Raw genomic sequence first — 18,490 nt, 5'->3', positions numbered from 1 at the left:
AACCAGGAGGATGTTGGCGTAATTTATTGAGTCTAGAGTATTAAACCAATTTAGTGTTGGTTGGACTGGGGTCATTGAAAATGTAGAGTTTATTTTTGGTAGTATATTCATTTTCACTGCTGCTGTCCTTCCAATTAGTGAGATGGGTAGGTTGTTCCAGTGAGGTCTTCTTCAGTGAATTTGAGCAATGGTGTAAAGTTAGGGGTAAACAAATCTGACAGATTGATGGAGATGTCAATACCAAGTTATCTAGTTCAAGTTCAAGTTCAATAGATTATTTGTCACATACATATACATACGGTCATACATATATGCAACGAAATGTCATGACACCCGGTGATTATGCACAATAAGCTCTATAAGCTCTAAAAATACTAAAAAATACCAAAATGTGCGTAATCGACACAAGGTGCTCGCGCAGGCAGCCGCAAGGGGAGGCGCCACAATCGCGATTCTGTGTTCTATAATTATATAATAGAGATTGCTGATTTAAACACTGTTTATTCATTATTCATTAGGGGATGGTAGCTCAGGCAGTAGAACTGGTGGTCTAGTGATCCAAAGGTTGCTGGTTCGGTCCCAGGCTCCTACTGCTAGCATGCTGTAGTGTCCTTGAGCAAGACACTTAACCCCTAATTGCTCCTGATGGCTGCGTCCGTCAGTGTTTGAACAATTGTAAGTCGCTTTGGATAAAAGCGTCTGCTAAATGTAGTGTAATGTAATTATATCACTGTTTGTTCATTATTCACTATGGAACCCTCATAGAACATGAAACTGTCCCTGGGTTCCAGTAAAATAGAATACAGGACTGTCACCAAGTTTCAGCATAATTCAACCTGTAACTCTCACTGAGCAAAGCAGGTTTACCTCACCGACCACGCATCAGAAAATTCTCTGACAAAGTGCACCAACCGGGCCACATGGTTGGAGCTAAGCAACACTGCAGGCAATTGATTAGTCAATAGACACAAACTCGTCATCCCATCTAATGTTGCCCGTTGTGATGATTAAGGGAAGTTTCTGGGTTACAGCATTCCAGTCTTCCCTCACTGAGTGGTAAGACTGTGGTTTTAGTCCAGTTAATTGAATAGTCTAAGGTGGCTGAAAATTTAGATATAAGATTGAACACTTCCGGTAGGGATGTTATTGGGTTCCATAAGTATAACAAAATGTTATCTGCATACAAACTGATTTTGTGATAAGAGTTTCCTGTTTGAATGACAATAATATTTCTGTTTTGACGGATGCTCACCACGAGGGGTTTAATAAAGATGGTGAATAGTAAAAGGGGGAGCTGACATCCTCATCTTGTGCCACATTCTAGAGTGAAACGCTGTGAAATTTAACCATTGGTGGAGACAGAGGCAGATGGTGAGTTGTACAGAATTCTGATCCATTGAATAAGTGACTCTCCAAAGCCAAAATTGTTGAGGGTGGATAAGAGATATGTCCAATTAACTCTGTCAAATGCTTTTTTGGCATCTAAAGAAGCAATAACTGTGTTTATGTTGTTCCTTTGAGATATGCTGATCCGACTGAATAAACAGCACATATTGCTGGATGAATGTGTGCCCTTGACAAAGCCTGTTTTGTCTGGGTGAATTATAAATGGAATTACTTTTTAATTCTGTTTGTGAGTGTTTTACTAATAATCTTGAGGTCACAATCAGTTAGGCTTATGGGTCTATAACTGGAGATGAGGGTTGGGCCCTTATTGAGTTTGATTGAAACCGAAATGAGAGCAGTATTCATGTGCAGGGGCATGGTAGAGGTTGACTTAATCTCCAGAACCATTCAGATGAATAACAGTGATAGAAGTGGCCTGAAGTGTTTATAGAATTCCACTGGGTAGCCATCTGATCCAGGTGATTTATTGTTGGGCACAGAGAAGAGAGCTTTCCTGAGTTTTTCTAGAGTAAGTGGTTGCTCTAATGTGGTAGTCTGTTCTGTGGACAGTTTAGGGAGGTCGATATCATTGAGCAATGAGTTCATGTTTGATATATTTTATTTATTATCTGAGTGAGACAGCTTATTATAAAAGTCTCTGAATATTTCATTGATGTCTTGCTAGGGCCCACCCCCTGTTATCCTACACTGTGGATCTTTGATGGCTGTAATAAGTGTTTTCTCTCTATCGCTTTTCAATCGATTGGCATTAAATTTACCTGATTTGTCATTGAATTCAAAGTAATTCACTCTTGTTCGTTGCATGAGCAATTGTGTCTTTTGATGGATGACATTATCAAGTTGAGATGTAATTGTCCAGATCTCATTTCGGATTTGCCCAGTGGGTGAATGGACTTGTTGGGAGTGCAAGTCTTTTAATTGTTTTTTTTGTTTATTTTGGCATTATTGTCCTTTCTTTTTCTTGTGAGTGGGGAATGAAATAATACTACCTCTGATGGTGGATGGTGATATTTCTGGAGAGCCATTCGTTTACTGAAGGAAGTCCATTCTCTGGAAAATAAATGGTTAAATTCTTTATCTGTCAGAAGTGAGGTGTTAAACCGCCACCTGCCTTAAACAGAAAATTCTGCTGTTTGTTTTTTAACCTAAACCTTATTTTATCAATCATTGCGAGTCAATCTGAGTGACCGAAGAATGTGGTCAATTTCAATTAGGTCAAAGAATAACTTTAACACAAATGTGTTGTGTGTATTGTGACATAGTTTTTTCTGTGTATATTTATATACGTACGGTATATACACATTTTTGTTATATTATCTCTACTTTCCTTCCCACTCCCTTCCACCCCTTCTCCCTCCAGCTGTCGTGTATGTGGGAGGACGTGCGATGGCTGAGACAGAGCATGTCGGTCTCCATGTCTTCGTCCTCAACCCTGCAAGCCAGGCACAAGATGCTGACTGCAGCGGGACAACTTCAGGTCAGGGCCACACACCACCATGCCTCCTCCTGAATATTAAGCGAGAAAGTGAATGATTTTAAGGGTGATGGAACAACATCAACATTCCCTAAAACTGCGACAATATCTAATCCTGAATGTCTCCAGAATCTTCTGGGCACTCACAACCTAGGGCGGGTGCACTACGAGCCCATCAAGGATCGCCATGGCAACGTTTTGCTGGTCACCATCCGGGACATGGAGAGCCAGTACTCCTTCTTTAGCGGCAAGTGGATGCAGGTGACAAAGCTGCAGAGCCAGAGGAAGTCTCTGTCCACCCCCGAGGAGCCATATGCGCTGGATATCCTCATCATCACCATACAGGTTTGTACCAAGTGGGAACCATTACGGCTGGGTGTTGAAGCCAATGGGGAAGTGCTTTGAACTGCATTTTGACTTATATGCTGCCTCAGAAAAGCCTGACTGAATGGAAGTCAATGGAAAGAAAAAAAAAGTATCTCCCCCTAGAAGAGAGACTTCCCATTATCCACAAAACTTATAATGTATCATTATTTTAGTTTACCTCTTCCAATGTGTCTTTTGATTGTCATTTTAAAGTTAATGTTCCATTAAGAAGATACTACAGCTTCAAGAGAGATGTAGTTGTGGATGTAGATGCCTTGAATCACACGTCTCATTCGAGCCTCCTCCAACTGTGGGGCTTCCACTCTCCAACTCAACACACCACGACTCTGGTCCACTCCCCAAATTTAGAACGCTTTGGCGTTTCCTGTTTCCCGCGAAGATGGCGGCTGAGCATAAACCCAAACATGAGGCTTCAAATCACCTCTTCAGAAACCAATGGGTAACGTCGCAGTCGATGGTTTTGTACAGCTAGATGGGTGTCTGGACCAATTAGTGCGATTGTGTATTTGTTCTTGTACTCCTTTTTGCATTTGAAATTCTATTTAGATCCAGAGCCGTAAAACCGATACCAAACTTACTCTGCATCACCACAGCTCAAAGTGTGAGACCTTGAGCTATTTTTGAAACTCTAAAGTTCTGTGGTATATCAGATATTTGTTTCCAACAGCAGTCATATTCTAACTGGGCTAAATTGAAATAGATCCAGTGATTCGCTTTGCCCTCTACGAACAAGATGGAAGGTTTGACACCTCAAAAAAATATACATACAAAATATATCCATACGATCACTTTCCCAGCTAATTTTGTAAGTTGGCATTTGTCCGTCTCCACTTACGTTACCTTAATTCTAACATACACATGGCACATATTACGGTTGTAATGTAATAATCACCTTGTGCATTTGTGTTTCACCATCCTGCTGATCATTTGTCCTATATATTCTTAATATTGTATTGCATTTATACAAAATATTTTGTTCTGAAAATGTCTCGGGACCAACTAGTAACTGGAAATTGCTACCAAGCCACCCGCCTTCTCAAAGCTGAAAAGCAACGCAAAGTTAGAAAATAACTTTAACTTTTAACTTATGAAACTAACTCTAACTTTAGCTCTTGATCACTTATCTTTATTTTCCTTTAAATATGTTTGTCTTGTTGATTCAACACAGAGCTCATTTGCTATACTCTTTTTGTCCCCCTTTTACTCTCTGTCCTCCATCCCGCAGGACATATTGGCCTACCAGCGGCATAGCACGCACAGACTTGGCCCCGGCCTCTACTTGGGCTACCTGAAGCTCAGCAGCTCCGTGGATCAGATTAAAGTCCTGGTGGCCCAGAGGTCGCCCAATATGCTCTGCCACGTACGCATACGGGATAACTCAAATGTCTCCAGGTACAACAGCTATAACTTGCCCTGCGCCATTTGAACCTCCATTCCTGCCATTTCATTCAAATGTATGTGTGTAGCAATGGTCCAGTAGATGTGAGAAATATTCAACAAATTCTTTGTGTGCACTTCAAACCCACTGCAGTCTTACATACACCTTATCACCACAAAGTGGAGAAAATGAGTAGACCTGTGACCTCATGTACAATACCCTTCCTTAACCGGTGAACGTTTGCTGAGAGGTAACATTTGATACTGACGGCAGCAGTGAGGTTACGAACAAGGTTATGTCGGACCAACCTCAATGGGTTTCAGCACAGTCAACACTCAATATCAAATATGTTTGTACCGCAGTGGGCCTTTAAAATTGTGTACTTTTTTTGTGTGCTGTTAAAGTGGCTTTCAAAGGAGAATATGCTGCCCAAACCGGTGGAATGGGAGCTGAGAGCATTCAGATGTTTTCAGCTGGCGTGTGCCACATTACGCACATTCTCCAACCGACAGGAACACTAATCTGCACGAGCAGTATTACATTACACAGGGACAGGGACGTGTGTGTGTGTGTGTGTGTGTGTGTGTGTGTGTGTGTGTGTGTGTGTGCGTGCGTGCGTATGTGTGCGTTTGCATTTGCTTCTGCTGTTGAGCACCATCCCATCTGATTTCAGTGAGAACCCAGGCAGGTAGAAGCATTCGTGCAATGCCTCTTGGACGCCTTTGCAAAAATTCCTAGATGTTGGAAAGAGCTGCGTCCCCACCTTGGAGAGATTGAAAAGTGTGAAGGGGGGAGTGGACCATTGTAAATTCTTTTTCTCTTCTACGGTCTCTCTCTCTCTCTCTCTCTCTCTGTTAATCTCTGCCCCGTTGAAGAACGCACGCCGCATGTTTGGATCTGAGGACCGAGTGGACTGAGCCAACGCCCTCTGCCAGATCCTCATGTATTTTCATGCTCGGATTCAGGAAATATTTGGGAGCTTTGGCCGTTGAGAGATTGCAAGAAACAGGAGAATGTCGCGTCTATTTGAGGGCAGGAGTGGGGAGAGAGGGAGAGAGCACATAAAAGTCTCATTAGAACGAAGGGAAAAGTTGCGAGAGAGGGGGATGGGATTGTCGAGTTTTATGGTGGCCGTTTGCCTAGGTTTATAGTCACTTAGAGATGTTCAATACTTAGTTTAATATCTCCTCTTAAACGTAGCTTTCGGAGCTAGTTCTGTAAGACAACTTGACGGTGCCACATGCTTTCAAGCCTATTTTAGCAGCCAATCCCTCTTGCCCTACTTGCTTGCAGGGCTCCCTCCACCTCCCCTGCATCCACCTGTTGGGCTCTAATCTACACACATACGTCATCTGTGGAGGTTACTTTGAACAATTCAGACATTTACGACTACGTTTGTACAGTGAAAAATATACGCCCTGTCTGATTTTCAGCATTTTCAATTCATCTGATTTAGATCAGTTGTCATACCGGTTTGTAGAGGTAGTCAGAAATATAAACTCAATTACAATAAAATGTGGTATTCAAGCAATCTTCTGTTGTGCTTGAGTAGTTTTGCCTCACAACCAGGCCGGATTTGGGTCAGCCCTGCCCAATTTAAATATGACTAGTTTTTGACTTAACAATATGAGGGACATGATTTTTGACAATATGAGTGAATTTGTCTACACAGAGGTTCAAGAAAAACATTGGCCATCGGCCTACAGAAAAGGTCACCAATGAAGGATCACAATTGGTCCTCAGCGAATTCTTGGATTTTACTGCCATGACAACGAGCTTGCTAAATACAGCAATCAAGATTAACACCTAAAATGTTTCGAGATCAAAGAACAAATATAATTTTCATCAAGGCACAGATGCAACTTTTCGTAAATATACTTGCTCAAAGTATTTTAGACTTAGAACTCACATCCTTGTTCTCTCTCAATCATGTGCAATGATCTTATTTAATTACCATGGTTTTTCTTATGATATTGTCAAAAATATCATTTAAACACAGTTAATCTCTTTCGTATCGTGAATGTATACTCTCATGAGCTCATTAACTACAGCGATCGACATTAACCATTTCACGAGTTAGGGACCACAACGAAAAGATTGAGTTGTGGGTTTACGAAAATGAGAATCAAAAAATATGGAATGATGAATATGAAGATAGGTTGATGGCGATGATAGTGATGTGATGATGATGATGATGATAAGAGGATGATTAATGAGTGTCGAGCTTAGTGAAAGATGGAACACCAGGAGTCTTGACTCGTGGTAGGGGAAGGAGTATTCAAGGTATCAGGCCTCGGATCCCCCTTGTGGTTCCTGTGAAATTGAGAAGGGAGAGAGAGAGCGAGAGAGGTGGAGCTGGGGCAGTGGTGGGGAGTGAAAAAGAGGAACAACCGAATGTCAGGTAGATCTGACAGGTATATACCAATATATGCAAAATGTTGATTGGTAGCAGGTGAGGTTGGGCCGTGGTCTCCTCTGCTGAACTTCAGTTAATTCTAACTCCATTCACGAGTTAGAGGCCACACCACAATGAAAAGATTGAGTTATAGGTTTATGAGAAGCAAAAAATATAGAATAATGATTATGAAGATAAGGTGATGGTGATGATGGTGGTGATGATGATGATGAGGGGATGATAAATTAATGGTGAGCTTGGTGAAAGATGGAACACCAGAAGTCTTGTCTCGGGATGGGGGAGGGAGTCTTCAAGGCATCAGGCCTCAGCAATGCCTTCGGAACCCCAAAAGACTCCTAATGATGCTTGAGGCTTGTGTGGGCTTTAAGAGATCCTGGAGGTTGGTGCGGATGTATGTGAGCTTGTGATGACCAGTGTCCTAGGATCTGGATGGTGTGGTCTGAAAGACCCTGGTGTGAACAGATGAAGCGGTGCTGATGTGAAGAGAGTGGCCAGAGTACAGTTCGGGTGAGGTGGCAGACTTGATTAAAACATCTCTGAGGTGACGATGGAACCAGAAACGAGACACGATGCTTCCAAGTTTTGTTGTGAAGAGGGGGTCGGTGAGGGAATGTCTGTAATGAATGAATATAAGAGGGGAAGAAAAGGGTCGTGGTAGCTGTCAAGACGGAATAACAGTATGAAAGTGGTGTGGCCATCTTTTTGGTTTGCTATGTTTAAGGGTGAAAACGGGGGAGGGCGATGTTGAAAAGGCTGGGGTGACAACGAGGGTCGTAAGAGGAGGAGGATGAGGTGAACTCCAAGCATCGGAGGAAACCGAAGAAAGCCAAGAGAAACATGAATCCCAAGGTCTTAGCCTGAACAGAGGGTAGGAACCACAGTAAGAGGTCCCGATGAGTGGTTAGCGTTTAGAAGGCAGTCAAGGTCCTGTCATTGGAGCCCTTGGAGGACCATGGGGATGTGGACATGGTTATTTGAGAGTCTAGATATTGTCGTTTCAGTAATCATTTCTTTCATCACATTGTTGGGTCATGGGGCTGCTGTGAAACCAGGAGGAGAGCTCCATGTCTAGGAGGAGACCATGCTCCATGACTAGGAGGAGGGAGGCCGGGTTCCATGACCAGTGGGAAACCAGGCTCCGTGACCAGGAGCAGACCAGGCTCCATGACTGGGAGGAGACCTAGCTCTGTGACCGGGAGGAGCCCAAGCTCATTAAAGACTGAAAAGATTGTGGTGATGTTGTGACCAGGAGGAAAAGAGAATGGTGCCACGACCAGGAAATCGTCAAGGAGATGAACAAGTTGTAGTTGAAGTTGTTGATTAGGATGCAGCATAATGCTTCGGAGAGTGAGTCAAAGAGATTTGCGCTGTTCCTGCAACCGAAGCAAGGCATATGGAAAAGTAATCGTTCTCTCTCCAAAGGGCCCCAAAGAAACGGTGAAAGTTGTGATGGGAGGGCAGAACTTTAAAATCACTGGTGATGTCTGCTTTTTCCAGCCAAGCGCCGTGACAGGCGAGACAGATGAATGAAATGGCCTGGTCGACAGTGGAGTACTGCATGGAAAACTGGGCAGTGTATATTCTGGTGGCACCCCAATGGCACTGATAGGGGTTGAGTGGGAAGGGAGGTTGTTGGAAGGGGCCGATCATTCATGAAACCCTCCTTAACTTCCTTCTCCAGCAGTCTGCTGACGACTTTGGGATCGCTGATGGCCTGGGGGTGATGGGTATAGGAGGTCCAGCTACTGGAAGGTGAGCAAAGGCTCAAGTCTGGGTGACTGCCGGTGGGGATTTGGATGGCGGAGCTGCAATGGTTCAGGCTGAGGCAGGGTGAGATGGAGCACCGCAGAGGTTGCACGAGAGGGATGTTCTAGCAGCGAAGACTCTGCAATATCTCTGGTGATTCAAGGTTCCCCAGTAGATGCCAAACCAAATATGGTAGGTATAGAAACCTGTGCCGTCCAAACGCAGCAGATTGATGACATTAGTAAGGTAATTGTCCAGCTCGGAACGACGTTCTGGGTACGCTGAACCGACCACTGACCGTACGCCTTAACGTACGCCTTCTCATTCTACAGGGACACCCCCTTAGAATGAGAAGGTATGCGTGAATTCTGTAACACTGAGTTTGCGGGATCTAGCCAGTGTTGGATGGCAGAGAAGAATGGTGCCTGAAATGTTGTCGATGGTCCTGGGGTGGGCAGTGGTAGCCAATGAGGGCTGAATGAGTTCGGCAAGATCTATATAATCACCAGCGAGAATTTGCTGGTGGTTGAAATAGGTCAAGGGCGAGACAAGGTGGTGTGGCGAATCAGGGGGTTGCTGAAGCCAGGGTGTATCTAGCAAACACGTTACTTTCACGCTGTAAATAGCGAAAAGTTTGACTTTATTGTCGATGCAGTGAAGTTGAATTCTGCGATCTTTTAAACCTTCTGGAGGCAAGCTACGGTCCAGTCGGAGATGGTGGGTGTGTGGACGAGATTTTGACAGCAATTCTGGGTTTGCTTGGCATGCTGGGGCGTGATTGTCCGTGTTAGCCCTGAAGCGTGCGAGTTGTGCTGATCACGTGGAAGACACCAGAGAATGATGCCTGGCTCTAGGTGGGTTTCTTGCCTGGGTCCTGCCGCGACTGTAAGGGGAGGCTGGTGTTACTAGAATTTTATTTGGGGATGCTTAGGAGGTTGGCAGTGGTCACGACCTAGGAATGGTGACTATTGAGTGGAGCTGTGAGGCTGCTCTCCAGATCAGTGCGGTGTCCTCCCCAGGAGGGTGTTCGGGTGAAATGCAGAATAAATCTTTGTCTGAAGAGGCGTTAAGGAGTGCGTCCATCACTGGGGGCTCAGGAAGGCAGTGAGTAGGTTGTGGAGCGAAAAAAAGGGGAACGACCGAATGTCAGGTGGTTCTGACAGGTACTGTATATTCTGTATATGTTAATGTTGATTGCTAGCATGTGTAGTTGGGGTGTGGTCTCCTCCCCCGAAACTCAGTCTGTGCGAGTCCAATTCATGCAAAGCACTGGCGGGGTCTACCCGCCTTTCTGAGAGGGTAATATTTGGAGTCCCCCCCTAGTGTCTGAAATTCAGAAGCAATCGACATGTCCCACATACTCACCCAGGTGTCCAGAAATTGGCCGCATTGCTCCTCCACACACTGTGTCGTGATGTGGATTTGGGTTCCTTCTACCCCAGGGAAGAGTGGGACTGGCTGCAGAAGCTCTCGGTTGCAGAGGAAGGGCAGAAAGAGCAGACGAGAGAGAGGGACAGAGACTGGGCAGAGGCTGAGAGACAGGAGGCAGAACCCACGACGGATGGCCACACACCTCTGTTGTACTATGAACTGCAAACCGCCCTCAAGTCCCTGTTCAAGCTGATAAACCTACCTCCGCACCAGGTAAATATGTGTTACATGTGTAAATAAAGTTAACTTGTAATCATTATCATTGTTAACGGCAGAATCATAGCCATAGAAGCTGCACCAACAATGCCAAACAAGACTGTTCCTCCTTCTAAAAATGTCAAGTTACATTTTTAATTATTTTTTCAACCTCATTATATTCTTTATTTTTCCATTGACCTTTTTGTTTCACATACATTGTTTAGTTTTTAGTGGGACAATATTGTCAATAGTCTGTCAAGATGACAGTTAAAACTGTCCACAAGGTGATGACTGCAGGGATTTATCATTTCTGGGAGCTGACACTTGAACAAATGAACTGCACTGTCATTAATATGTCTAAATAACTTTTAAAATGAGTCTAGTATCATTTTTCAGTTTTAGCCTGAAAGTAGTTATCTGACACTTTTTAAGAGTCAGTCATTCAATGTATTTGCGTTCTGCATGTGCCCCCTTACTGTATATATTATGTATGTGCCCCCTGTTTCCATCCATTCGGGCAAGATTGCAGAGATCAGGCATATGCAAGTGAAAGGCCACCACAGTGAATTTGATAAACCAACGATAGTGAGTTGTGGTCAATAAACTGTCGATATGGAGTGAACAGATTCGGAATTCAGGTGACAAAAATCAATCAATCAGAAGGAGGCGTACTTTCGAGACAAGAAAGTAGAAAAGTGACGAGGGTGAACCCAGATGTTGAAAAGGAGAAAAAAAACATTGCCTTTTCGTATGGAATTCTGGGACCTCAAGTGCAATCCACCCAACACAGACGATCTAATGGTTGGCACTTTAAGTTTACATAAACATCTAAAAATTATCATGTCGCAGTGTTGTGAAAACTGCTTACTGAAGGACTTCTTAGCATCTTAGCTGATGATTTTGTTGAAAGTGACTTATTCATACACAGATATAGGCTCATCAGGAGCAGTTGTTTTGCTCAAGGACACTAAAGCATGCTACCAGAGGCGCGAACCGGCAACCTTCCCATGACTAGACTATAAATGTCCATAAATGCCCGAATGTCTTTCATTTAGCAGACGCTTTTGTCCAAAGCGACTTACAAATACTTATTAACTGATGGAGGCAGCCACCGGGAGCAGTGTCTTGCTCAATGGCACTTCACCATGCTACCAAAAAAATTAAAAAAAGACTAATAACACAATATTTATTCTGCTTCCTTATAGCTATCTTGCACTTTTATCTGGTTGAATTTCGAAACAGGTGCTCAGGCACTTCAATTCGAGTTAGGGCAAATTGTCAATTTATGCTTTGATTGTTTCTAGTCTCTCATGTAAGTCGTTTTGGACAAAGGGGTCTGCTTAGTGAATAAATGTACCAGGAGGAGCCGGGGATCAAACCAGCAGCCTTCTGCTTACTAGACGACCCACTCTGCCCTCCTGATCCACTGCCACATATTTAAGCTTCAGCATCCATGCTGGCTCAGCACATACACACTCACTCAAATAAACCCTTCAGCACGTAAACAGATTTGCTCATATCCTTGACGTGCAAAATAAATCACCCCTGGTTTAGCCCTTAGGTTCGAGTGGGTCCTCTTGAATGCGGGCCTCTGAAGCCCATTTGGAGAATGCGACAGTGATAAAAAGGGACGAGACAAATAAACTTGACTTGACTCGTAATGTGGATCCCAGCAGGCAAAGCACTTCCGTGTCTACAGCCAGGAAGTCCTGGAGCTTGGCCATGGAGTGTCATTCCTGCTGCTACTGCCATCGGCAGAGGACGTGTGCACAGCCCCCGGCCAGGCCAACCCCTACACCCTCCACTCCGGCTTCCTCCACCTCCCATTACAAATGTTCGAACTGGGTAAGAATGCTCACACAGACTCACGTGCACAGAAGTTTTATGACATTTATTCAATTTTTTATTTTTTAATCGCGCTAGTCTGTCACTTTCTGTGACAGACAAGTGTGTGTGTGTGTGTGTGTGTATGCGTGTGTGTGTGTGTGTGTGCGTGCCTGCCTGCGTGCGTGCGTGTGTGTGTGTGTGTGTGTCTGTCTGGATATATGTATTTTAATTGGCTCGCTGTTTGGTTGTCTGATTGAGTCTTTTCTTTGGGTGAAATGAGGCGTAGCATGCAGAGCTAGTTCTGTCAGACAACTTGACAGCACACTTCCACACACTTCCACGCCCTTATGGGCAGGCCTATTTAACCAGCCATTCCCTCGTGCCCTACCTGCTTTGCTGTCTGCTTTACGCACTCTACTCTTCTATCCAATGGAGGTATTCAAGCTCATCACTCCAATATTTCTAGATTATGCATCTCGCCAGGGTCGATGAGCAGTAGAGCCCAGATGGCCAAACTCAAACGATGCTGAATAAATAAAGATAATTTTAAATTCAATATAAAAGTTGTAGGTTGTCAGAAATGAGGTTAATGCAGGTATCAGATATCAGGATGGTATCGGAAAATATCTGCAATTACCGAAAGCTAATAGCAATAACAAACTTAACCCCGTCAGATATTAAGGAAAAGACTTGATTGTCTCCTTTCTCTGGGCATACAGTTTGATTTATATAAAACCAATGTATGGTTAACTCTTGAGATATATATATGGTGTCACTATACTGTATACACTATACTATACTATAATACTATACTGTCTTTTTTGGCTCTGAAGTGTCAGTCACACAGATTTACATCCTCTTAGACAGGTTCATATCTTGCTTCCCAATGACCCTGTGATGATGGACAATGGTGATGCTACACGTGGGAATCCGCCAACTGTATAGATCTTCTGTGATCTTTGAGGTCCCCCAGGAACCACTGTTCTAAAGATCAGTCGGATACTTGAAAACCTACCAAACCTAAAATCCGCACGATAAACACCTCTGCACTGAACACGCCTTATTATTTGTAAATGACTTCTATTATGTTTCCTGTAATTTCCCGTCATCTCAAGAACTGTGGGGGAATGGTAAAGCCCTAATTAATATTCATAAGCCAGTGCAGGTGCAAAACTTAAACCTGTGCACGTAAAGCAAGGTCAATCGGTGGGGCGTGGTTTCCTAAATTGATTCTTTGATTTCTATGTAAATATGTGTCAGGATGGGTCCGCCTTTAAACATTAGGACTTCAGGATGGGTGAATACCGGCCACTGTGTCATATCGCACTTGTTATTCCTGTTGTCATGTAGTTTAAAGGGAGTCTCCATCTGCATCATATCCAATCATGTATATGTCTGTCTAGCCACGGTCAAAAGGGGGCAGGAGTTTGAGATTGGGAGTGGAATCAACCTTTGCTTGCGTAGTTACTACGAATGGCCAATCATTTATGAGCCGCCCGGGCCTATTTGTATGTAAAATGGGCTAATTTAGTTCTGGTACTTTAGGAGTCTGCGGGATTAATGCGGTCGAGGTGAAGGGATGAATGTATGAAGTGGGGGGTGGGAGGGGGTGGGGTTGACGGGGCGGCGGGCCGGGAGGGTTTGCTCCCCTACAATGGTTGCCAGTGTAGGTAGACAAGCTGTGCTGTGTTAGTTCAGCGGCTGCAGTGGAGAGAATCCACAGATTCCTATCTGTTCCCTCCCGCAGTCAGACCCACTAAATCAGTCGACAGGCTCCAACAGGACGGCCCCTCTCTCCTTCTGACCCCCACGCACTGGCTTCACACATGCAAACAGACACACACGCACACATGCACACACGAGCGGCAGACACGGAGACACATGCGCACAAAAAAAACCTACCGACATTGCACGCTGTACAGAAATACATTCTCTTTCTTATGCACGCAAGTAGAACACATAACATACGCGTGATCTATCTGCAGACACTCTATCACACACACACACACACACACACACACACACACACATACACACACACACACACACACACACACACACACATACACACACTCATGTTGTTAATGTCTGAATAATGTCCATACACATTACACAATACTCTCTTTTTCTGGATGTACAGTACCAGCCCACCTCTCCCCCATATAACCCCCTCTGCCCAGCCAAGCAGCCAGGCTGACTTGTGTTCAGAAATCAACCAGATCATCAGCCTGAATGTTATTTTTCCATTGAGAGCAACTTTTAAAGTGCTTGTGAAAATGGCAAATCACTTTTTCATCTCTTTCAAGTAAAAAAAAGCAATATTTTTTGGGGGGATGGGGGATATGGAGTGAAAATGGGATCAAGGCTCAAAGCCGCAGAGGGTCTGTTCCATCCATTTGCTATCACTTGGTTTGAGTGACAGATGAAAGTGACCGGTAAGTTAAAGTTGGGGGGGGGGGGGGGGGTTGATGCTGCTCGAAGTGTAGGCACAGATAACCAAGGGGACCGCTTCGCTGTTGAATTGTTCCCCAAAACCTCAGCCATTCAGCCTTGGTGATGGGATTCTTTGGCAGCTTGGTTTTGTTCACATCCACTTACGGTCCATGGCCTTGAGTAAAAATATAGATATCTTACTAAAAAACTACTCTACTCATAAGATACTACTTGGTTAAAGGTCATACAGTATCTCATATTAAAGATACTTAAGTATCATAAGTAAAAGTAAATGCTCTGGAAAAAAAATAAAGGCTTTTTTTAATTTGCTATAAGCTGAGGTTTTTTTTTTGCTCAGATTTTATTCTTATTGCCAATTCTGTATTTTTCGGTAAGCATAAGAGGCGATGCATTTGGTAAGATGCATCTTTCACATAAGAAAACATTTGTTGTCAACATGGCCATGGGTGTTGATCTCTGTCGAGCCGTAGCAGGTGCAGGTTGGGCAGCATCACCGCTGGAGGAGGCCGTCGCTGCGGCCGTCGCTCTCTGACACGCTGCTCTAGTTGTGGCGCTCTGGGACATTCCTGTGGTTGTTCAGCAGCAATGCCGCAAAAAGCTAAACTGAACATGGACAGGGTTGCCAGGTCTCCATGACAAACCCAGCCATCCCCCCAAACCCGCGGACAGAAACAACAACCCGCTTCAACACTTCAAAGTAGCCCATTTCCGCGGGAAAACCAGGGATCTGGCAACGCTGAACACGGGCTGGGGAGTGTTTGTTTACACTCAGCTTGTTGGTTAGATAGGGCCCTTGATTTGCTAACATGAACCTCATGATAACTGGCTTTCATTAACATCATTGGCTGCCAGTTTAACTTCCATTTTATTTTGTACCAAGGAATGAAGGTGTTCAGGGGAAATGTATCAGAGTAAATGTATACATTTTTGGGGCTAAATGTAGTTCATTAAAATTCAACAGATATGTAATAACTCACTGACAAATGTAGAGCATAATGCCGTTGAAGTAAGGTAATAGAACAGCTACTGCCCACCCACGCAGGAATAAAATAGTCTGAATAGTTAACATTTGATCAAAAAAGTCCTCGGTACCCAAAGCCTCAGTCGGTACCAAAACTCCACGCCTACTGAAAAATGCCATTGTGGGTGGTGCTGTCATTGCGGAAAATATTGAAATGGCGAAAATGTCTTCTTTTTCCGTAATGCAGATTTTGACCAAAAAGCTGCCAAAATTGCGCCTACAGTTGTGAGCCTGAGTGGCTCCAGTATATGTTGTCTAGCTGCTGGGAACGTCTAAAAAGACATTTGGAAACTACCCACAGGCTTTGCCTCTGAGAGAAACTGGAGATGTACCCGCTCGCTCCGAAGTGCAAAGAACAGCGATGGAGGCCAATATTAGATTGAAAATAAGTGTTCCACCCATCTCCCAAATTCCAATTCTAATCCCTGCATATACCCGATATAGTTAAATTCAAAAAGTGAATGCTGTTAATTGCATGACTCCCATTTCCAATTGGTTGCTGTGGCTAAAATTTCGGTGGAGCTGAAGTGGCAGCATCACCTTTTGAAAGTCACTTTTGTATGAATGCCACCCGTTTAGCCTGTTGAGCTCTGGCTACCGATGACCTTCATATCATATCGGTCAATCAGGAACCAGAACCGCTTACTGTGGTGGATGACACCACAAACGCCACAACGACACAAGCGCTTCCCTTCAAGAGTAACTAAAAATGTAGGTGTTTTAAGTTTGCAGGTAAAAAAGTTAAAAAAAAATGGTTTTACATCCCGTCACAAGTGACATCACAAGTGACGTCACAAGTGTGAGTCGTCGTCTCACAAAATGAACTTTTTTTTTTTTTTTTTTTATCGAATTGCAACATAATTTCCCCACACATTCATTCACTGGGTATGCCAACCTGCAACCCCATATGCATGGAGGAGAGATATGCACTTTGCAATAACATGTGGTTCTGGGCTTGGATGCTTCATAAGATGTTGAGGCAGGAACAGCAGGCCCGACGGTAACACAACCCCTATCTGGCTGACCAGGAGTTCATTTTTATTTTTATTTTTTTGCCTTTTTCCCTTGTTTCCTAGTTCACTTCTGTGCCTACAAAGAGAAGTTCATCAGTCTGTTCTGCCGCCTGTCCTCCGTGTTGGACCTGGATGCCCTCATTACTCAGCAGGCACTGAGGGAAGCCATCACAGACAGTGAGGTGGCCACCGCCAAGCAAAGGCACCAACTCATCTTGGACTACATACAGGTAAAGGAAAAGATGGATTGAGTTAGTCCTGCAGGTTTGAATTAGGGAGTCATATGATGATTCAGCCAGGAAAGAACAGCTTCAGTTAAAATGCAAGTAGTACATGAAACTCAGGAAACAACAGAAAATATAAATTCTAATTTGATCGAGTTATGAGTTCGTTTAAGCAATTTTCTCCCACTCTGGCGGAATAATTGGACCACGTCGACATAACCGCGTAATATTCATCAAAGTCCTATTAAAGCTGATACCACGCAGAGGCAAAACCACTTCAGAAATGAAATATCGGAACTTTAAACAAGCCTAATATTCCAGACGTGGAAGAGTTGCTTTTTAGTTCCCATCAGAGAGAATGCTTAAAGTAGTTTTTTTTGTTCTCAATGTACTTCCATTTCATATTCATAAAAAAAAAAACCCGCAACAACAACTGAACTTGGGTAATCCAATTTGAGACGTTTATGGACGCAATAAAGCCTAAACCGCTCGGGAGTATTAGCCGTTAAACAGCTTGTTTTTCTAGGGCTAAAGAAGCCCGTCACTGGCTCTCATGTCAGGAGTTGAAAGCGTGAAAGCAAACCCGTCTGGTGTTTTCCCTGTGAAGGGCAAACCCAGCGCTTGCCACCGCCGTTAATGGAGACCCCGCCACAAAACCGCAGGGCCGCTCTCTCTCCGATCCTCGCTCCCCGTCGTAGGTGTGGTGTGTGTGTGTATGTGTGTGTTTTTGTGTGTGTATGTGTGTGTGTATGTGTGTGTGCGTGCGTGTGTGTCTGCGTGTGTATGTGTGTCTGTCTGTCTTACTGCGCCTGCAATCCTGGAAAAAAGTGACCCCCACCCCCAACCCGACCACAAATTGCTCATTCGAAATGCAGGGGAAAAATAATACCAATCGTGTGTATGTGTGTGTGTGTGTGCGTGTGTGTGTGTGTGTGTGTGTGTGTGTGTGTGTGTGTCTTGTCTGTGCGTCTGCTGAGCTGAGCTCTGCAATGTGTCTCTCATTAGAGAGAGTGAAATGTTAATGTGTGTGGGGTGGGGGTGGGCACGTCTGTCAAAGAGACTTTGCTATTGGCTTGGTGCTCACACACACACAGTTAAGCATTTTTAATCCGTGAGTGTGAGTGTGTGTGTGTGTGTGTGGGGGGGGGGTTGTGTCGTCAGGGTCGGTGTGAAAATGACGTTATGCGGCCTAATTGAATGGTTTGTTTAGACTTGCCGCGTATTTTGATAGAGAGGGGGGAAAATATTCTCCGTCTGTCTGCAGCCTGACGCCGAGCGAGGGCTGTCAAGTAAAGATTGTTTTGAAAGTAAAGTGCCAATTATTTCACTGAAAATATCAGTGTAATTGTGACGTGTTTCAGGGGGGAGTTAGTGATCATCTCTCAAGGCAGAATATTAATTATTTACAGCAAAGATAGATAGATATCTATCAAAAATAGGCATTGTAAAAAAATAATTAAGACAAAAGAATAGATTCATAAATGGGCAATATGCAACCATTCTCAAAAATAAAC

At 44.0% G+C, this 18,490-nt stretch overlaps 1 protein-coding gene across 1 annotated transcript in view; it reads left to right on the top strand.

Annotated features, from left to right (window-relative positions):
- Positions 1-18,490, top strand: part of ankfn1a (ankyrin repeat and fibronectin type III domain containing 1a) — a gene marked incomplete at its 3' end in the record, with an annotated part of 183,083 nt that overhangs the window by 155,457 nt on the left and 9,136 nt on the right. Inside the window, exons 17-22 of the mRNA XM_080021908.1 lie at positions 2,768-2,884; positions 3,011-3,226; positions 4,494-4,660; positions 10,251-10,452; positions 12,111-12,282; positions 16,816-16,982. Of these exons, the coding sequence (XP_079878034.1) occupies positions 2,768-2,884; positions 3,011-3,226; positions 4,494-4,660; positions 10,251-10,452; positions 12,111-12,282; positions 16,816-16,982 (1,041 nt within the window). The remainder of the gene's footprint in view (positions 1-2,767; positions 2,885-3,010; positions 3,227-4,493; positions 4,661-10,250; positions 10,453-12,110; positions 12,283-16,815; positions 16,983-18,490) is intronic.

This window comes from Zeus faber (genome assembly GCF_960531495.2).
Source record: "Zeus faber genome assembly, chromosome: 20".
NCBI lineage: Eukaryota > Metazoa > Chordata > Actinopteri > Zeiformes > Zeidae > Zeus > Zeus faber.
The sequence above is the reverse complement of the archived record's forward strand: the minus strand, read 5'-3'. Positions and strand labels throughout refer to the sequence as shown.